A 17,354-nucleotide genomic window follows, 5' to 3' on the forward strand; every position below is an offset into this window, starting at 1 on the left:
TTATACTTACAAAGAAAATCTCATTTTTTAACTGAAGCCATGTTTGTAAATATGAATTTATTTTTTAAACTAAAATTGTATGTGCAAGTATAATTTTGAATAAAGAGATAAAGAAGAGAAGTCGCGTTAAAGAAACCCAATATCAATATGCTTGAAAAAAAAACTAAAATAATATTTTTTTCAAGCATGACTTTTTCATTATATAATTGTATTTCCTAGATCTTATTACAGGTATTGGTAACTTTTTTCGACAGTTAAATCACCTAAAACATTACATCACTTTCGTAATATTTCATAACTTTTTTAATTGTGTTGAAGTTTAAGTTTAGAGTAATGCTATCAAAATGGGACATTTGGTCGATTCAGTTCGATCCATTACGAGTTAGTCATTTAATGAACTAATTCAACCTAACTCATTTATTAGTGAGTCAGAACAATTTGAACTTCGTCCAACTCATCACGGTGGGTTAAACGGGTTGATTCTCTTACTCACTTGATTATAATTGTTTTTAAATTAAAAAAATTGTAATTCAAATCTAAATAATTTTTACTCTAATGTTAAACTCAAAACAATAATAAAAAATATAAAATAATCTTTTTTGGTATGAAAAGTGAGTTAGAAGACTATTTTTTAGGGTTTTATAAAATAATAAATTAATAAAATAAAATTAGGTGAGTTGATGAACCAATCTGGCTCATCGCGAGTTTCATCCCAATAAACTAACTTAAATGAGTCAGATTGAAACTTGATCTACATAAAAAGTTATATTTTTTTCAAACCAAACTTGTGGATTGTAATTTATTTTCACAGCTTTAATTTATAAATCGAAAAATGATTTATAAATCGAAAAATGACCGTAAATTGTTTGTTGAGTGTTTCAATTTTTCTTAAATTTTTAAAATATATTGGTGCCGGTATATTATTATTTTTTAATATATTTTAAAATATTAAAAGTACAACAAAAAGATAGTAAAAAAACTAATGAGAATCCGATTTCTTAGTTCTGTTATTGGTGAGAATGTTTATTTAAAAAATATTTTTCAGATTATAGATTTTTAAAATGAAATATAAATAAAATGAAAATATAATATAAATTTAAATTTAAATTTTATTAAATTAAATTTTATAAAATATAAATATAAATTTAATTTTAATTTAATATAATATAAATTAAATGAAAATTTTAATTTATGTCAGATAATAAATATCTATAAATAAGAGTAGTAATAATATGATAATACTCTACCTGTTTACAAATATTAAATTATTCGTTTTGATACCTATTTTTGTCATCTTAATCCTGCCTCTTTATGTCACATCTTAATCATAACTTATGTGGCTGTCTCCTACTAATTTTCTCTTTTGGTTTATTTGACCATGGTCGATTTTTGTTTGATCACTCACCTCGATTTATGTTTGTTTTTCATTTGAATAAAGTGTAATTATTGAGTTAAAATATTAAATAGTTTGGTATTATTTTCCATCTTCCAATTCCATAAGCTACTTGAAAAATAAAAAGATTGCAGGGGAAGAGACAAATAAAGAAAATATAAACAATACACATATTGTTTTTATAGACTGTGATCTGATCTCTAAAAATACTTACACTTTACTGAAATTGATATTCGTTGTCTTAAACTAGGGAAATGAAGAAATGGATTGAATATTTTTTATAACTTTATAATGTTTAATTTCAACACTTAAATGAATGTTGACTATTTAATAAAGAATAAAGAATGTTCAGTATTTAGTAATATTATAATTTGTACTTAATTTTCATTATTTTTTAAAGCTTTTACTCAATTGATTAAATTAGTGTTGTAAAAGTAACCATATGATCCGACTACTATAGTTGATAATTTATTGAGCTAATCTAATTTGAGAAAAAATTATTCGATTTAGTCTATTTTGAGTTGGTGAGTTAGATCACTTAATTATAATTTTTTTTAAATAAAAATATATAATTTTTTAATTTAAATTTAAATAAATTTTATTTATGTTAAATTTTTAAAATAATTTAAAATTAAAAAGAAATATAACATACAATTCAAATATAATCTAAAAATAAATTAAAAATAATAATAAATAAGCTTATATTGATAATGATTAATGGGATTTTAAATGGATCGGATTTAAAATTTGTCGGTATTAAAAAATTTAATTATTTTTTAAACCCAACCGTGGTATTTTTTACAGGATTAAACCCTTTAAACCTTTAGCCCCTGTCATCCAAGTAGGCGCAAACCAAAAATTGGCTAGGTACCGGTAGCTATGGCGAGCCCAGAAGAAGCAAAGCTCGAAACTTTCATGCAGTGGCTACAGGTTCGGTAACATGCTTATTGATTTGTGGTCAAAGGATACGTATATTGGGATTTTGTGTTGAATACTTAATAGTGACTTTTGATAAGTTTTGAATTTTGATTTGGGATTCAATTCAGGCAAATGGGGTGGAGCTACGAGGTTGCAAGATCAAGTGGTGTGATTCCAAACGAGGGTTTGGCATCTTTTTTGAAAAAGATGTTTCTGATGGTAATATCAATATGGATTGAGTAGGGAGAAGGAGTTGGTGTTATTGGAATATACGTGACATTGTTGTTGTTTGGAATGTGGAAGTGTGTGAAAATTTGTTAATTCCCTTTTGTTATAATCTTAAAATATTGAAATTCGAAAGCACTGGTCTGCCTTTGAAGCTAAAAAAATGGAAATCTTCAGAAAAGGAAAATATTTTAGGTGCTTAGTGTTGTCATCTGAATGTTTATAGTTCTGTGCCTTGACCACTAAAAAGAGGTAATGTAGTATTGTTTTCTTTTAAAATCAGGGGTTATGTTGGTTGTTCCACTAGATTTAGCCATTACTCCAATGAGGGTGTTGCAAGATCCTCTTCTAGGACCAGCATGTAGAGCAATGTTTGAAGAAGGAGATGTGGATGACAGGTTACTAATGATATTGTTATTGACTGTGGAGCGGTTGCGTAAGAATTCTCTATGGAAGCCGTATGTATGGTTGACTGTGTTTCACTTTGGGAATCAGATTGTGTTGTGAGTTTCACTTGTTGGGTGGTTGAAACTAAATCAGGTACCTCGATATGCTTCCAACCACTTTTGGGAATCCACTTTGGTTTAGTGATGATGAACTTCAAGAACTGAGAGGAACAACACTATATCGTGCGACTGACTTGCAGGTAATTTTTCTTGTGACTCGTTCTTTTTGTACCATTTACCAGTTGAATTACAGTTGTGCTTTTCTTGCCAATTAGAAGATGTATCATGATAAAAACACAAGACTGGTTATTCCTGTGTTCGCTTGTCTTTGTTTCACTGCATTTCAAAAGATAGTTTGTGTGATCTTATATGAAAATTTGCTTCCCATAATTTCAGAAAGTAGTTTGTGTGACCACTCTGCTCTGAAGCTTTTACTTGTGTTCTTCTTGGAGTAATGATCAATGTGATAAAATGGCATTGAAGGAGCATGCACTAGATACACTATAAAAACCACTTAAAATAAACTGAAGCTAGTTTTATTTTAGTCTGATTTCACCTTCCATTTGAACATGTTTAGTTTTGTTTTATCGTGTTTTTCTGTTTGAGACACAACCAGAGCCAGAGTTCAACTCTGCTATTAACTTCTGGTCACTTATTCAATAGTATGTTTGATGACTGTATTATCTTGCAGAAGAAAAGCCTGCTTTCTCTGTATGAAACTAAAGTGAAGGATATAGTGAAGAAACTTTTGACTCTTGATGGAAATTCAGAGATGTATGGGTAAAATTGTATTTGTATTGATTAGTTTATGTTTTTTAAGTGGTTAATTCATAATTGAAACAGTTTACACTTCTTGAATTTTTGATGTCTTATTTATAGCTAATTAATGTAGGATATACGTTGATGATGTATTTTGGTTTTGGGATTGAGTGCTACACGTGTGAAGGATAATTTACTTGTTAAGTTCACTACTTCACCTTATATGAAAGCTATTATGGCATTAAGATTTTAATGCGAATACTCTGTACCATGCTAAACGTGCCACTGCTTTTCCTATTAAGTTCTATTCAACATAATTCATTCAGATGTAAGTAATCTATTTGTTGATGTTGTAGAATACGGTCCTTTGTTGAAAAAAGCAAGATATCGTCTTCTCTTTTGCTTATAGTCTGCCACTGAAGTACATGATCATAGGATTTGATTGATCAATATGACATTCTATGCAATGCTATTTACATTTCAATATTGTCTTTTCGATATACCCCACATCAATCTGCAGTTAATATTTCTTCATTCTACATTAAAAAATGCCTTCACTATATACCACTCAACTATCTTCAGAATGATGAATTTAAATGTTTTAGATTTGTTTTCAAACAACTATTTAACTTGTTAGCTAAATTTTAAACGTACATTTACATTGCTTATCTTATGCCTGACCTTTTTGCAGTGAGGTGTGCTTTGAAGATTTCCTTTGGTATGTGGTGTACTTTAGTGAATTTTAATGGCTTCAACTAAAACCTTGGAGGTTGATAGTAGACTTGCCTTCTTTCTAGGGCGAATTCAGTATTTTGGACCCGTGCTTTAAACATTCCAATGCCTCGATCTTATGTATTTCCAGAAATGCAAGATGATCATGACAGTTGCATTCCTGAAGCTGATGAAAAAAGTGAGTCTGTCTTTTTTCTCTTTCTAACTTTTTTATAACAATTTTCTCTGCTGTTTGTGTCCAATAAAAAAAGGTCAGAATTTAGTATTTCTATGAATTTGAGAGTACAAAATGTTATTAAAATAGGGAAGTTTTTTATTGCAGGAAACCAGGTTAAAAAATCTAACAGTCTGACCACGAAAGTGGCATGTAACAGTTGCACAGTGACAGGAGAAACTGTTTGGGTGGAGGGTCTTGTCCCTGGCATTGACTTTTGTAACCATGGTAATTGTTTTGCTTGAACCGTTGACATTTATTTCACTTCTACTTTACTTTGCTGTTCATTTCTTCAATGTTTCTTTTTGTTCCCCTTTAGATATTGTTTGATACAAACCCACTCTTAGATGTGTAACAGCGTATAGATTTTGGTCAATTAATTTCTTGACATCATATCAAAGCCTTTACGAACAAACAGCTAAGAAACTGGTCCTTGTTGCTCCAATTCTGATAAATTTTGGTGCAAATTATGAAGTGATAATGTTCATGTCTTCATGGGGTCATATCATTGATAAATGGGAGAGATAAATGAACTATTTGTTTCCATAAACATGTATTCCTGACTCTGTGCCTGGGTGTGTCATCTTCATGTAATATATGCTAGATATAACAAATGCGTTATTTACATTGATCATGTGGTCAATCAGATCTAAAGCCGATAGCAACGTGGGAAGTTGATGGAACTGGTTTAGCAACAGGAGTTCCTTTCTCCATGTATCTTATTTTGGGTAACAATTTTTCTTTGTACCTTCATTGTCATCCAAAATAAGCTTTTTCCACTTTTTTGCCTCTGCATTTGTAGTTTCTTTTAAATGTCTATTTAATTGAATTTTTCTTTCTCTCCATTTTTCTTTTCTTGATTGTGAAGCTGCTCAAAGTGACTTGCGAAATGACCAAGAAATTTCTATTAGTTATGGAAATAAGGGAAATGAGGTACTTTATATTGTTCTGTGGTTTTCAAAACTGAAACAATTTTCCTATATTACTTTTTATATTCTCATTTACTTTTCTGTTCTATTTTCACCATTCATTTTAAGCTCCAATTTTCTGGGCTTCAAGCAGAGAAGTCTGCAAAGGGAAATAAGGTTTTTCATGTGGCAACAACCACTGGTGTAATGTCATGTTGGCAATATATTTAACTTCACTGCAAAAGATTTTATTGAACCAGATACATAATTGCCTTGTCAATAAACTGCAAGACTGGGTTGCCCTGTACATCTGTCCCTTTAACTTCTTTGAGTTCACATGTACCATTATACGTATGTCTTAGTTGCATTTTACTACCCAATTATCATTTTTCAAATTTACCATCAAGTTTTTTCTCGCACATTTTACTGTCACAGTTTTCAATTTTCAACAAAATTGTGACATGTCCTAAAACATGATGCTGTTTTGTTACCAATTTTTTTTTCAAAACAACATCATTTTGTTACCAACATGATGATAAAATGCTTACAAATTAGAAAACATTATAGTAAAATGTGCAAAAACATATTCGTGTAAAATTCACCACATGATAATAATAAAGTGGGTAAAATGTGAGTTTGTGGCCATGTCAAGTAAGAAAATGTTTTATTATGAGAGATGAGGGGGATTAATAACTGCAGTTAGATCATAATACTCATTTAAATATTTATTAACATCATTTTACATTATCAAATCTCTAAATATTCATAAAACCAAAATAAAATTGCTAAAAGATCTCAATCATTTTCATTTAAAATATTTCAATTATCTTATTAATTTTCTTTAAGATTATGATTAACTCATTACCATGATCATTGTCACTGACTGTCATCATGATCATTATTGACATCACCATCATGGACACTAGAATCACCACTATCTCGTTTTGGCTAAGTTGGTGTTGGTTCTAGTGGTCAATTGTGGAAACAACAACAAAAATAGTGTGTAGGGTGGTGGAAACATCGACGATGATGTAGTGGTGGTTTAAGTAGCATCATAGTGGTGTCAATGATGGCGGTGATTGCAATAGTGACAATGATAATGATGGTGATAAGATAATCGTAATCTTAAAGAAAACTACATGATTATTAAGATATTTTATAATGAAATAATTGAAATCTTAGAGATTTTATTTATTTTTTATGAAGATTTAGAGATTTTTTTGTTATAAAAAAGGAAATAAAATAAGAGATTTGATAATGTAAGTTGTACAAATGATTTTATAAATAACTATTTTAGTCTAAACTGTTTATTTTGATCTATAATAAAACATTTTCTCACTTTATATGGCCTCCATACTTGTCTCTATACTTTTAAAAAATAAATAAAAAATAAAAAGAGGGATATGAGAGGTTAAATAATAAATTGTGGGTGGTTTGTGCCGTGCTGTTGGAGGAAGCCAGTGATTTGGGGAATGTGGGAGAGAAATAATACTTTACAGTGGTAGTTACAGGAGTAAAAATAGAATATACAAAATGTGTACAATAAACGACATATCCCATCTATATAAGAGTTACTTTGAAGCTTATTTCAAGTGCTAATGGTTTTCGTATTTTTCCACCTGGCACAGGAACTTCTGTATTTGTATGGTTTTGTCATTGATGAGAACATAGATGACTATGTCATGGTAATGACTTATACTTTTTAATTATTGCTACCACCCCCTTTATTTGTTGCTTAATGGCAATTTGAATTTGTGGCAAGTTTTAGTAGAAATACTTAGTAATATCCACCTCTTTTTTTAAGCAGTTCCTTGCAATAATTACCCAATCAGAGTTGCAACTATAAAAGCATTTCATTCTTTGACTGAATTGTTTGGTCCTCCAGGTCCACTATCCAGCAGAAGCAATGAATACTATTTCCCTTTCAGAGTCCAAAGGACAGCTTCTCGAAGTGCAGGTATGCCAATAGTTTACCTTCATCTTTCTGTTCTAAAATTTCCAACTTCTGTAATTAGACTCTCTGTTTCTTGATATGTTTACAGAATGCTGAAATGAGATGTCTTTTACACAAAACGTTTCTGGATAATGGGTTTTTTCCGCTAGGGACCCAAATCAGTGGAGAAGATAACAAGGGAAAAGCTGAACAAGTTTGCAACTATAGTTGGAGTGGTCAGCGCAAGATGCCATCTTATGCAAACAAGCTAGTGTTTCCTGAGAAATTTATGACTACTTTGAGGACCATAGCCATGCAAGAAGAAGAGCTTTACAAGGTTTCATCAATGCTGGAAGAGGTTCAGTTTCTATACAAAAGTTTTCTTTTCATATTTCCTTTGAAATGTTAGACTATTGGTTCCTGCCTTTGTCACTGAAATTGCATTTTTCTCTTTATTTAATTAGTCTGCTATCTAGTTTTACCAAATTTCCTACCCGTTCCATTAGTTAACTGCTACAGGTTAAGTGACCTGGTTACTGGACATTTGATTCCATGCTTTCCATCATGGGAGGGACAATTGACAACCTCTTTGACTTTGAAAGAGAAACAAAACCCTTGCCTTACCTATGGTTAAATTGCTTACAACTTAGTAATATTCAGACTGATAATACTAAATGAAAACAATTGACTGTATAGTCACTGCCGAGCATATGTGGCAATATAACAATCCCACTGATGACTTGAGTATGTTTTATTATATGTGATGAATTTACAGGGTGTTGTGTAACTCAGTTGGTTAGTGCTCTTTGAACATAAATTTTTATGTTATTTATTTATTTTATTGATATAAGTGCAACACATATTATTGAATGATTGTTAAATTTGTGATGTCTAATATTCTCAATGTGATCTGCTGGCTTGTTGGTAGAGATGATGGTCTAGGATTGAATGGATGTGAGTTCAAATTCTAGAAATAAAGGTTTGATGTGAAACCTTTTGATTTTATGTATACTTTTGTCTGGATGCAAGAATGTCTTTTATCCTTTGTGTTTTGAGGTGTAGAAATTATAAAGGGAGTGTAGGAAGTAAAGGCATACACTTGAAATAAAATAAGCAGAAAAATAAAAGATTTAAATGAAGATGTTATAGTTTAAAAATTGGTTGAGATTTTTAAGGAAACATTATCTAGGCAATTACCTTATAATAGATTTTAATTAAAAGAAAAAGAAGTTTATTAAAGGAGAAATAGAAAGAGAACAAACGTAATAAGATACGAACGTATAATTTGAGAGAAAAGAGAGCAACGTAAGTCAGAGGAACTGTTGCTCTCTTTTCTTTTCTCTCAGATTATACTTACATATCTTTTTATACTTCTTCTCTTTCTATTTCTTCTTTAATAAACCTTTTTTTTTCTTTTTGATTAAAATCTATTATAAGGTAACTGCCTAGATAATGTTTCCTTAAAAATCTCAACCATTTTTTAAACTATAATTGCTTCCTTAAAAAGTATAGGCATTTACTTCCTACACCCCATTTATAATTTCTACCCCTCAAAACACAAAGGGTAAAAGACATTCTTGCCCTCAAGCAAAAACATACGTAAAATCAAACAAGGTTTCACATCAAACTTTTATTTCTAGAATTTGAACTCACATTCATTTAATCTTAGACCATCATTCCTACCAACAAGCCAACACATCACACTGAAAATATTAGACATCACAAATTGAACAATCATTCAATAATATGTGTTGCACTTATATCAATAAAATAAATAACATAAAAATTTATGTTCAAGTCAAGAATTGAACACGTGACCACTTAGCCCATCAAAGAGCTCTAACCAACTGAGTTACACAACACCTTATGAACTCATGCACATAACCAACTCTTTTTCTTTTGTGATTTGAGACGTAGGGTTTCATTTGAATTGGATTTGGGGTTTTTCATGTTTTGATCTTGTAGTTTCGTTTGGATTTGGGGTTCTTGATTTTGCGATTAGGGTTTTTGGAATGGGGAATATTTTAGGGTTTGTAATCTTTTCTTGTGACTTGGAATTCTCGTGTGTATTGAGTTTGTGATGAAGGAATTTGGATTTCTTGATTCTCCTCTGCAGATTGTTGTTGTGATTTAGGGGTTAGGGTTTTGAAATGGGGATTTTTGGGTTTCAGATTCTTGCGTTTTGGGTTCTCGAGGTGGTTGCGATGGCAGTGGCAACCTGTTTTGCTCTGAGTGGTGCAGCCATGGAGGTTGCGAAAGTTGGCTGTGGAGTCCTTCGTGGACTTGGCTTGGGCTAGGGTGTGTTTAGAACTGGACTGGGCTAATTGGGCTGTAAGACCCTTGAGGGGCAGATTTGAAATCGCAATTGTAGAGACTAAAAAATAATAATAATAATAAGACAGAGAATTCAAAATAATAAAAACTTATGTCTCTAAAATTAAAATAATGGGAAATAAAATTATTTAATTAACATTTGATGAAATTGGAAATAAAAATTAATTGGGTTTAAAGAGGAAAATAATGAGGTTACAATCATTAATTAGAATATTAAATGATTTACTAATTTTGGTTAATAAAAGAGGAAAATAATGAGGTTACAATCATTAATTTGATTAATAAATGATTCATTATTTTTGGTTTGTTATTAAATAGTATTTATTTATTTAATTTATATTTTATAACCTATTGTTGGAGTGGACCCATGAGGGTTTCATGTTGAGCACATTGCATTTTTGGATTAGACTTGAGATAATGATGAATGAATAATGTTCAGCAGGGGATAAGAATATCAGGCTAGACGTTTGATTGATGTTGAAACATGAGTAAGTGTTGGGTGCACCTGAGTGAGAGGTTGATGAGCATAAGAGTGGGGTAGGTCTATTTGTTGTACCTAGTAAATCTTGAGATTATCGATCATCTGATACGAGATAGCGACTCCCTTTGGCCTTGTGTGCGAAAAGGGGGTGCTCGGGTATTGAGTCTTCTTTGTATGGGGGTGATGGTGTTTGCCTTGTCCTTGTGTGGCAGGAAACATGTTCCTTAGTTAGGATGGTGGGACTACTCGAGCAAACCTGTAAGGGAGGCTATAGGGGGCCTGTAGGGGAGGCTACAAGTTTGTGAGGTAGGGTACAAGAGTGTGACTGATTCTTTTCACTATGGAGTTTTTGGTATTGTGGAGGCTCATGGTGTCATTCATGATGAGGTTATTTCTGATGGAAGTACATGTGTTGATGATTCGTGATCATGATGTGTTTGGAGACAGTATTGATAAGGATAACCTTGATGGTATAGTTATGATATGAATGATGAGGATGTTGATGATAATAATGGTGTAGAAATGATTTTGTTAGTAGGATAGCACTGGAGATGATTGATTTGTTATTAAGTTGTGCTTGTTTCCTATGTACAAATTTTATTGTTATTGTGTTATGGTAACTTACCTATATTTGTTGGTTATACGGGAGCAGGAGATGTTACATATGCTCCAAATGCATGATAGAGACGCGAGAGTGGGAAAAAGACTTGTTATTTAAAGTTTTGTGCTATAAATTTTAGAAACAATGTAAATGGGTTTACTTTATTTCGTTTTTATTTTATTAATTTCGGTATTATATAATTGGATTTCCGCAGTGGTATTTATGATTTTAAAATTTTTAATTGGGATGTTATATAATACAATTGGGATGTTACATAATACAATTCACTTCCAAGCTCCAATACAATTTTTACATGTTTCATTAATTGTTTATAATTTTCATTACTAACTTTCTGTATTTTGCTTTTATTTATTTTGGAATTCACGTACTCAATTATATAACCATTCTTAGTTCTGGTGAATTAAAAGATCAATTACCAGTTCTTCATACCTTTTTCTTCTACTGTTGGCCGATTTTGTGTTAAAATGAGATTAATTTATTACTTACATTTAGCTAGAAGCCTAGAACCCGAAGGCAAGTGATAAGCATTATTGTTTGATTTCATGCTTTCTATGAAAAGCTTGCTGGACCTGAAAGGGAGAGAGAACTATCAGATACAGATGTCCAATCAGCAGTATGGGAGGTCTGTGGTGATACTGGAGCTTTACAATTGCTTGTTGATCTTCTTCGTGTGAAGTAAGTTCCAGGAATTACATAGCCATAACTACTGATAGGATTATGTTAATTATAAACTAAAATGAATTTTGCCCTACTCCTAATCTGCATGCCTTTTATTGCCACTTGGTTTCTGCAAATGATGCTTTAATCTCTTTTAATTCATCATTTCATTTTTTGAGTGAATAAGGACACTACAACATCAGCATTGATGATGTTATGTGCCATGCCTAACTGATTTCAATGCATTCAAGGATGATGAATCTTGAAGAGAGTTCTGGAACAGATGAAAATGACCTTGATTTACTCAGGAAAGCCCTTATTATTGATGACCAGGAAGATAGCAAACAATGCACGAGCAATTTAAGGTAGAAATTAGTATACTTGATTTTAGCATTCATAAATGCCTTAATTATTAGGGATGACTCTGATGCCTATCTTTTTTTCAAGGGTACAGGCAGTTAAACCGAGTCGTCCATCATTTCAATGGCTTTTCAAATACTAAAAAAATATTATGAAAACAACTTACATGAAAATAGTTTAACTCTATTCCGTGTTTATTACAGAGACAACATACACATAAACATCTGTTTTCTAAACACTTAAGTTGTTTATCTATACACCATTTCGTTGTGTAATTAGTCTTTCCCAAAATTTCAGCACAAAGACAAATGACTCTGAGGAGCCAAAGTTGATGACTAGAAACAAGTGGTCTGCTATAGTATATCGGCGTGGACAGAAACAACTAACAAGGTTATTCCTGCAAGAAGCAGAACATGCTTTGCAGTTATCACTGAATGAAGAAGAGGTGACTTCTTGCTAACTATGTCACATTGTTTAGTCCTATTTTCTCACTTTCATCTTAACCAATGGTTACTCCTTTTCTTTGAGTAATTCTTAAATAGTTCAAGTGCCTATAGACACAACACAACTAATCAAAACCTCGAGTTAGATTAAAATAATTGTAAACACACTATTCACTCAAGAATTGCTCCATCTATGTTCTACACTTTATTCATTTTTATTGGTTTACACAATTCATTCTTTACTTCTTTTAACTCTATTAAAGTAATAAATTTAGAACTGTCTAACTGCAGACCTTTAAAAGTGTAATCAGTTAAAAAACAAACTAAGAACTTATCTTCTTAATTTGATAGAAAATCATTAATTTTTTAAACATACTAGTTTGATAACTACTGACACACCAGAACGGAAAAATGACGCACGATAAAGAGGTAATAAAAAACCGTGATCTTGAATCTGTTTGAGTGAAATGCATAGCAAGAATGAAACAGTTTTGGTCAAAAGTTATCAGTAACATGTTCTCCCTAACACAGTAGCTAACTCAAGAGGATGGGTTTGCAAGTTGGACAACCATTGCACATCAAAACTTATATTTAACGATCATAAAATAAATTAATTACACATTTAACATTCAATTTTTATGTTTGTAACAACATTTTACTGTTTTCTGCATCTGAAGGTTACCCGTTTCAGTCTTTGAACTATGCAGTTTTAATTTTTTAGTCTTCATATTTATTGTATCTTCAACAACAAATTTCTGGTGGAAATTTTTTTTGTACGGTAGTGTTAGTTAAGAGAGTCAAGGAACATTGATCACTACAAAAATAAAATTATAAATACATGGAAGTATAATGTGTAATTTTAAGTAAGTATAAAGATTAAAACATAAAATGGGAAAGTATAAGACTCAAATTAATAATTTAATTTTTGCAAAAGTTTAACTAAAAGAAGGAATTTGTGACATTTTGTGATCAGGACTCTGGTTTTCTCTGTAACACGTCTGAAGGGTAAGATATTTGCTATTAAATTAATGATGGAAGATGCTTTTTGGCACATTGATAATGAAAGCTATCCTATGATAAAATAAGCATCGTTTCTTTGCTGAATATATAAAATAGGCATTGTGCCTTACAATCATGCATATTTCTGAATTCGAGTTTAGTATTACAAGCAAGATAATATAAAGATATTTGAGAAAACTTTTATAATTAAGTCTCGTAATTTTTTAATATTTAAAACTATGATGGTGTTATAATTAATTAAAAACAAATTTAAACGCCGAAAATAAGACTAAGTTGATTTTAAGAAGGATGCAATTTTATAAAATAATTAATCAAAGAATGTAACTCTATTATAAACTTATATCTTAAAAGAGAATGAATGAAGCATTACTCTATTATCATTCTCAAGAATGAATGAAGTTTTTTTTTTATTATATAAAATTTGGTAAAGATTAGTTTTGGGTGGAAAAAGAATTATAGGCCCATATGCAGAAATTCGACTAAAGATATTGCCTTATCATAAGTAACATTTTCAGAAAGGTTAGCTAAGAGCTTGAACAAATAGCAAGTTCATAAACTATTCCAAAATATAAATATTAAACCTATGTACCAGTATGAAAACTACATTTATCCAAAAAAAAAAAAATGTTGTCAGATCCATTCAATTCAACTATAGTTATTCATCAACTCTCTAATCCTGTCACATGCTTAAGCATCCATCCTACTAAATAAGCAGCAGCTGCAGCTATGGAACCACTGAAAAGTGTGACAGCCACAGAGAACAACATGTTTTGGCCAGCAATCCTTGCCTTTGCCACCCCAAGAAGAGCAAGGGCAAGTGCAGAAGCTAGGCAAGCACTAACAAACTTGATAGAGTCATTGTCTGTGAATGGTATGAGGATAATGAAGGAGAGCAATGGAATTGAGCCAAAGAGCATGAAGGATGCAAAGGTCACAAGGCCATTCTTCCATGGCTTCACTTCTTGGTCTGCTGGCAGCACTCCCTTGTCTGCCATCATTCTCTGGTCTACCATGATGTCCTTGTACTTTGTGAATATGTTCACAACCTTGCACCAAGTAACACACTTCAGAAGCAAGTTTTGTTACAACCTTGCACCAAGTTAACATATAAAGAGTAAACTTTTGATTGAGCTAAGTTTTGTTACAAATTTCTCCCCTTTATTCTAACAAACATTTTATCATTGGTTAAATTTATTGAAAACCACCAAACTAAGATAAAGTCATTAAATAAGATGTAAGATCTGTCAAAGAAATTTCTTTTCAGTAAATTTTAACTGATAATAGTGTCTTAAAAAGAGTGTTTCTGGCATTTGTTTATAATACATGTACCAATAGTGTAAGCCCCTTATTGTGCATGATAACTTTGTTTTTATATTAGTTGAGTTGAAAGTAATATCTGTGATAGTTTCTAAAGGGTAGGTAGATAGTATAGAATTTTACACTTGGAAATGTATGTGAAACACTAATTTTATTTCAAATTGTAGTTTTTTTCATGCATACCATACCATGGTTGCATCATTGCAGTCCATCCCAAGAGCTTGATAGTGATTAACTAACTCTGATTGCTCCTTTTTCCTTTGGTTGATGACATCCCATTCTGTCACTTTCCTTTCCTCAATGATCACTTCCTGCTCAGAGCTAGCAGACACAGAGTCCCCAAACCCCATTGATATTGCATCTGCCACAAGGTTTGAGAATCCAAGAACCAGCACATGCCCTGCAATTAGAGTGTAGCATATAAGTTAAAATAGCATTTATTCTATACATTGGCATCGATGGCATCACGATCTGTATCAGTGTTTCTGACAAACATGAATGTACAAATGCATACACAGTGACAAGAACCTTAGCCACACAACATAATCTCCTTGTGATTGGAATGCCTTAAGTCTTAAATTCAAATCCTATAATCTCCATTGTAAAAATTAATGTAATTTGTTGCGAAAAGGACAAGCTGCCATCATACAATCTTAGCACTAAAAATTAATTTGAAAAGGACCAAAGCTGCATATAAATGCTGAAAATCTCGTTTACCTCCACCATCACATAATCAAGAGGTCTTTTATGCTCAGCTATTCAACAAGGAAACACAGGTGACAGTTGTTTAAAAGAAAATGAAATTTAAATGCATAATCTAAATGTGTCTGTTTGAAAGCAAACACATTTTAGATTTACTGTGATTAAAAGGCAAACAGATTCACTGATATTAAGCATCTACTGTTAAACATTAATTTTAAGCAGTTAAAAATGTAAAATAGTATTTACTATTGTAATGACACGTTAATATCACATCAATATTATGAATAATCATAAATTAACACAAACATGCATAAATTTATTTAATTAAACACTTGAATATTTATAACATTTTAGAGGATATATGAGCTCATAACAACACATCTTGAGCTTGTGATTACCAACTTAAAGGATCAAAATTTGTAAAAGTATCTCAAAATTTCACCAAAAATATCAAATACCCTAATGACAGTTAAAAGAAAAAATGACATATAAATACCAGAGGATCTAGTGCTAGCATTGATGGAAGAGATGAGAGAAAAGCAAGTGATAATGGCATCAAGCCCTGCAAAAACTATACTCTTTACATATTTTCCTTTCCAAGGCTCTCTTGGTCTCGCACTACTCTTTCTGTCTGAGTCACCACCGTCCTCCGCCGCTGTCTGGAGGAGCCTTGTGGTGGTGCCACCACTGCTGCCACCTTTCTCACCCATTAAAAATCACGCCTTTCTTTTTTTGTATTTGTTTTGGAACTTTGTGGTGTGTATCAGAGTGGTAAAAAATTGAAGTTGTTTTTCACTCTAGTTTTGATAGTGATGATTCAGGTGAGAAAGGTTGAATTGGTGTCACTATGCATGCAATTGCAGAAACACGTTGGCAATGAGTGGATTTGTTTTTCATTGTTTGATTGACACGTTTCCATGATGATTCATCACCACATTCCCACCGTTTCATCTTCAACAACACTTATCTTCTTCTGCAAACTACTGTAGAAAACCACACCTGTTATTTATTTCGTTATAATAGCTCTTTCGGCTTTTCAGAATAATACTCAAACTTAAAGTAAACTACAAATTTAATTATTAAAATTGTAAGTTGAAAATTAATTAAATAATAAAGTAATTCTTAAAATTCTCATAATCAATTTAGTTGGGAAAAATTCATCTGTGCAAAAATACTCCTCTAAAGTATAAATTGTAATATTTACACAAATTAGTCTTTTAAACTTTATACTTGTAATAATAAGATAAACTGTTTCTGATTATAAATTTTTAACTCTGAATAATCCTAAATTTAGGCTTTATAATTATTAAATAATCTGTTTTAATGTTACCTTCAAAATTAAATTAATTGATAATTTATATTTTTAAATGTTTTTTTATCATTTTATTTGTTGTAAAAAAAAATTTGATTCTTTACAATATTAATGAGTAAATTAATTCATGATTTATAATTTTAGAGATTAATTTACTATTCTCAAAGACTAATTTGTGGAAATATTACAATTTTGATGGTTTCATACTACATCTCACGTTAACACATGAAATTTTGACTCAAAATAAATAAATAATAAATATAACACTAAGTCGATGTAATTAAGAAATAAGGGACAATATTCTATGTGAAAGAATAATAAAATATTCATTATTAATAATATTTCAACTTGCTAGAGTAATACGATAATAAATAAATATATTAAACTACTCAATATAAATATATACTATAGATATAAGAATTAAAAGTAGAATTAAACTTCATCAAAATGTTTTTTTTTTAATTATTCAATTAACAACTTATTTTATCATTACAACGATTTGGAACGTTTTTTATTTATTTTGAATATGTTATACCCGCAATTTCATATTAAGTTTTGACGTTAGAAAATATCATAAA

The 17,354-nt window shown here is 30.9% G+C and overlaps 2 protein-coding genes across 5 annotated transcripts; one reads left to right on the top strand and one right to left on the bottom strand.

The window, feature by feature from the left end:
• Positions 1–2,207: 2,207 nt before the first annotated feature.
• LOC108329567 (ribulose-1,5 bisphosphate carboxylase/oxygenase large subunit N-methyltransferase, chloroplastic) lies at positions 2,208–12,651 on the top strand. Of its 3 annotated transcripts, none has more exons than XM_052873957.1 (16): positions 2,208–2,323; positions 2,440–2,530; positions 2,820–2,994; positions 3,077–3,182; positions 3,674–3,762; positions 4,433–4,459; positions 4,539–4,651; positions 4,796–4,915; positions 5,335–5,415; positions 5,556–5,620; positions 7,224–7,280; positions 7,481–7,552; positions 7,638–7,886; positions 11,525–11,640; positions 11,874–11,987; positions 12,280–12,651. In XM_052873957.1, exons 1-16 carry the CDS (start codon positions 2,273–2,275, stop codon positions 12,440–12,442), a joined length of 1,689 nt encoding a protein of 562 aa, XP_052729917.1. In that variant the 5' UTR covers positions 2,208–2,272; the 3' UTR covers positions 12,443–12,651. The 3 variants fall into 3 exon arrangements, with proteins under 3 accessions (XP_052729917.1, XP_017419315.1, XP_052729918.1); XM_017563826.2 differs by having other exon boundaries at positions 3,674–3,756; XM_052873958.1 differs by lacking the exons at positions 11,525–11,640; positions 11,874–11,987; positions 12,280–12,651 and adding an exon at positions 9,700–11,517.
• A 1,260-nt stretch (positions 12,652–13,911) lies between these two features.
• Positions 13,912–16,320, bottom strand: LOC108328178 (uncharacterized). Of its 2 annotated transcripts, none has more exons than XM_017561998.2 (3): positions 16,042–16,320; positions 14,951–15,162; positions 13,912–14,491 (listed from the first exon to the last, which is right to left on the bottom strand). In XM_017561998.2, the coding sequence occupies exons 1-3, from the start codon at positions 16,172–16,174 to the stop codon at positions 14,108–14,110; spliced, it is 729 nt and encodes a 242-aa protein (XP_017417487.1). In that variant the 5' UTR covers positions 16,175–16,320; the 3' UTR covers positions 13,912–14,107. The 2 variants fall into 2 exon arrangements, with proteins under 2 accessions (XP_017417487.1, XP_017417486.1); XM_017561997.2 differs by having other exon boundaries at positions 15,961–16,311.
• Positions 16,321–17,354: the final 1,034 nt, after the last annotated feature.

This window comes from Vigna angularis, chromosome 2 (genome assembly GCF_016808095.1).
Source record: "Vigna angularis cultivar LongXiaoDou No.4 chromosome 2, ASM1680809v1, whole genome shotgun sequence".
Classification (NCBI taxonomy): Eukaryota; Viridiplantae; Streptophyta; class Magnoliopsida; order Fabales; family Fabaceae; genus Vigna; species Vigna angularis.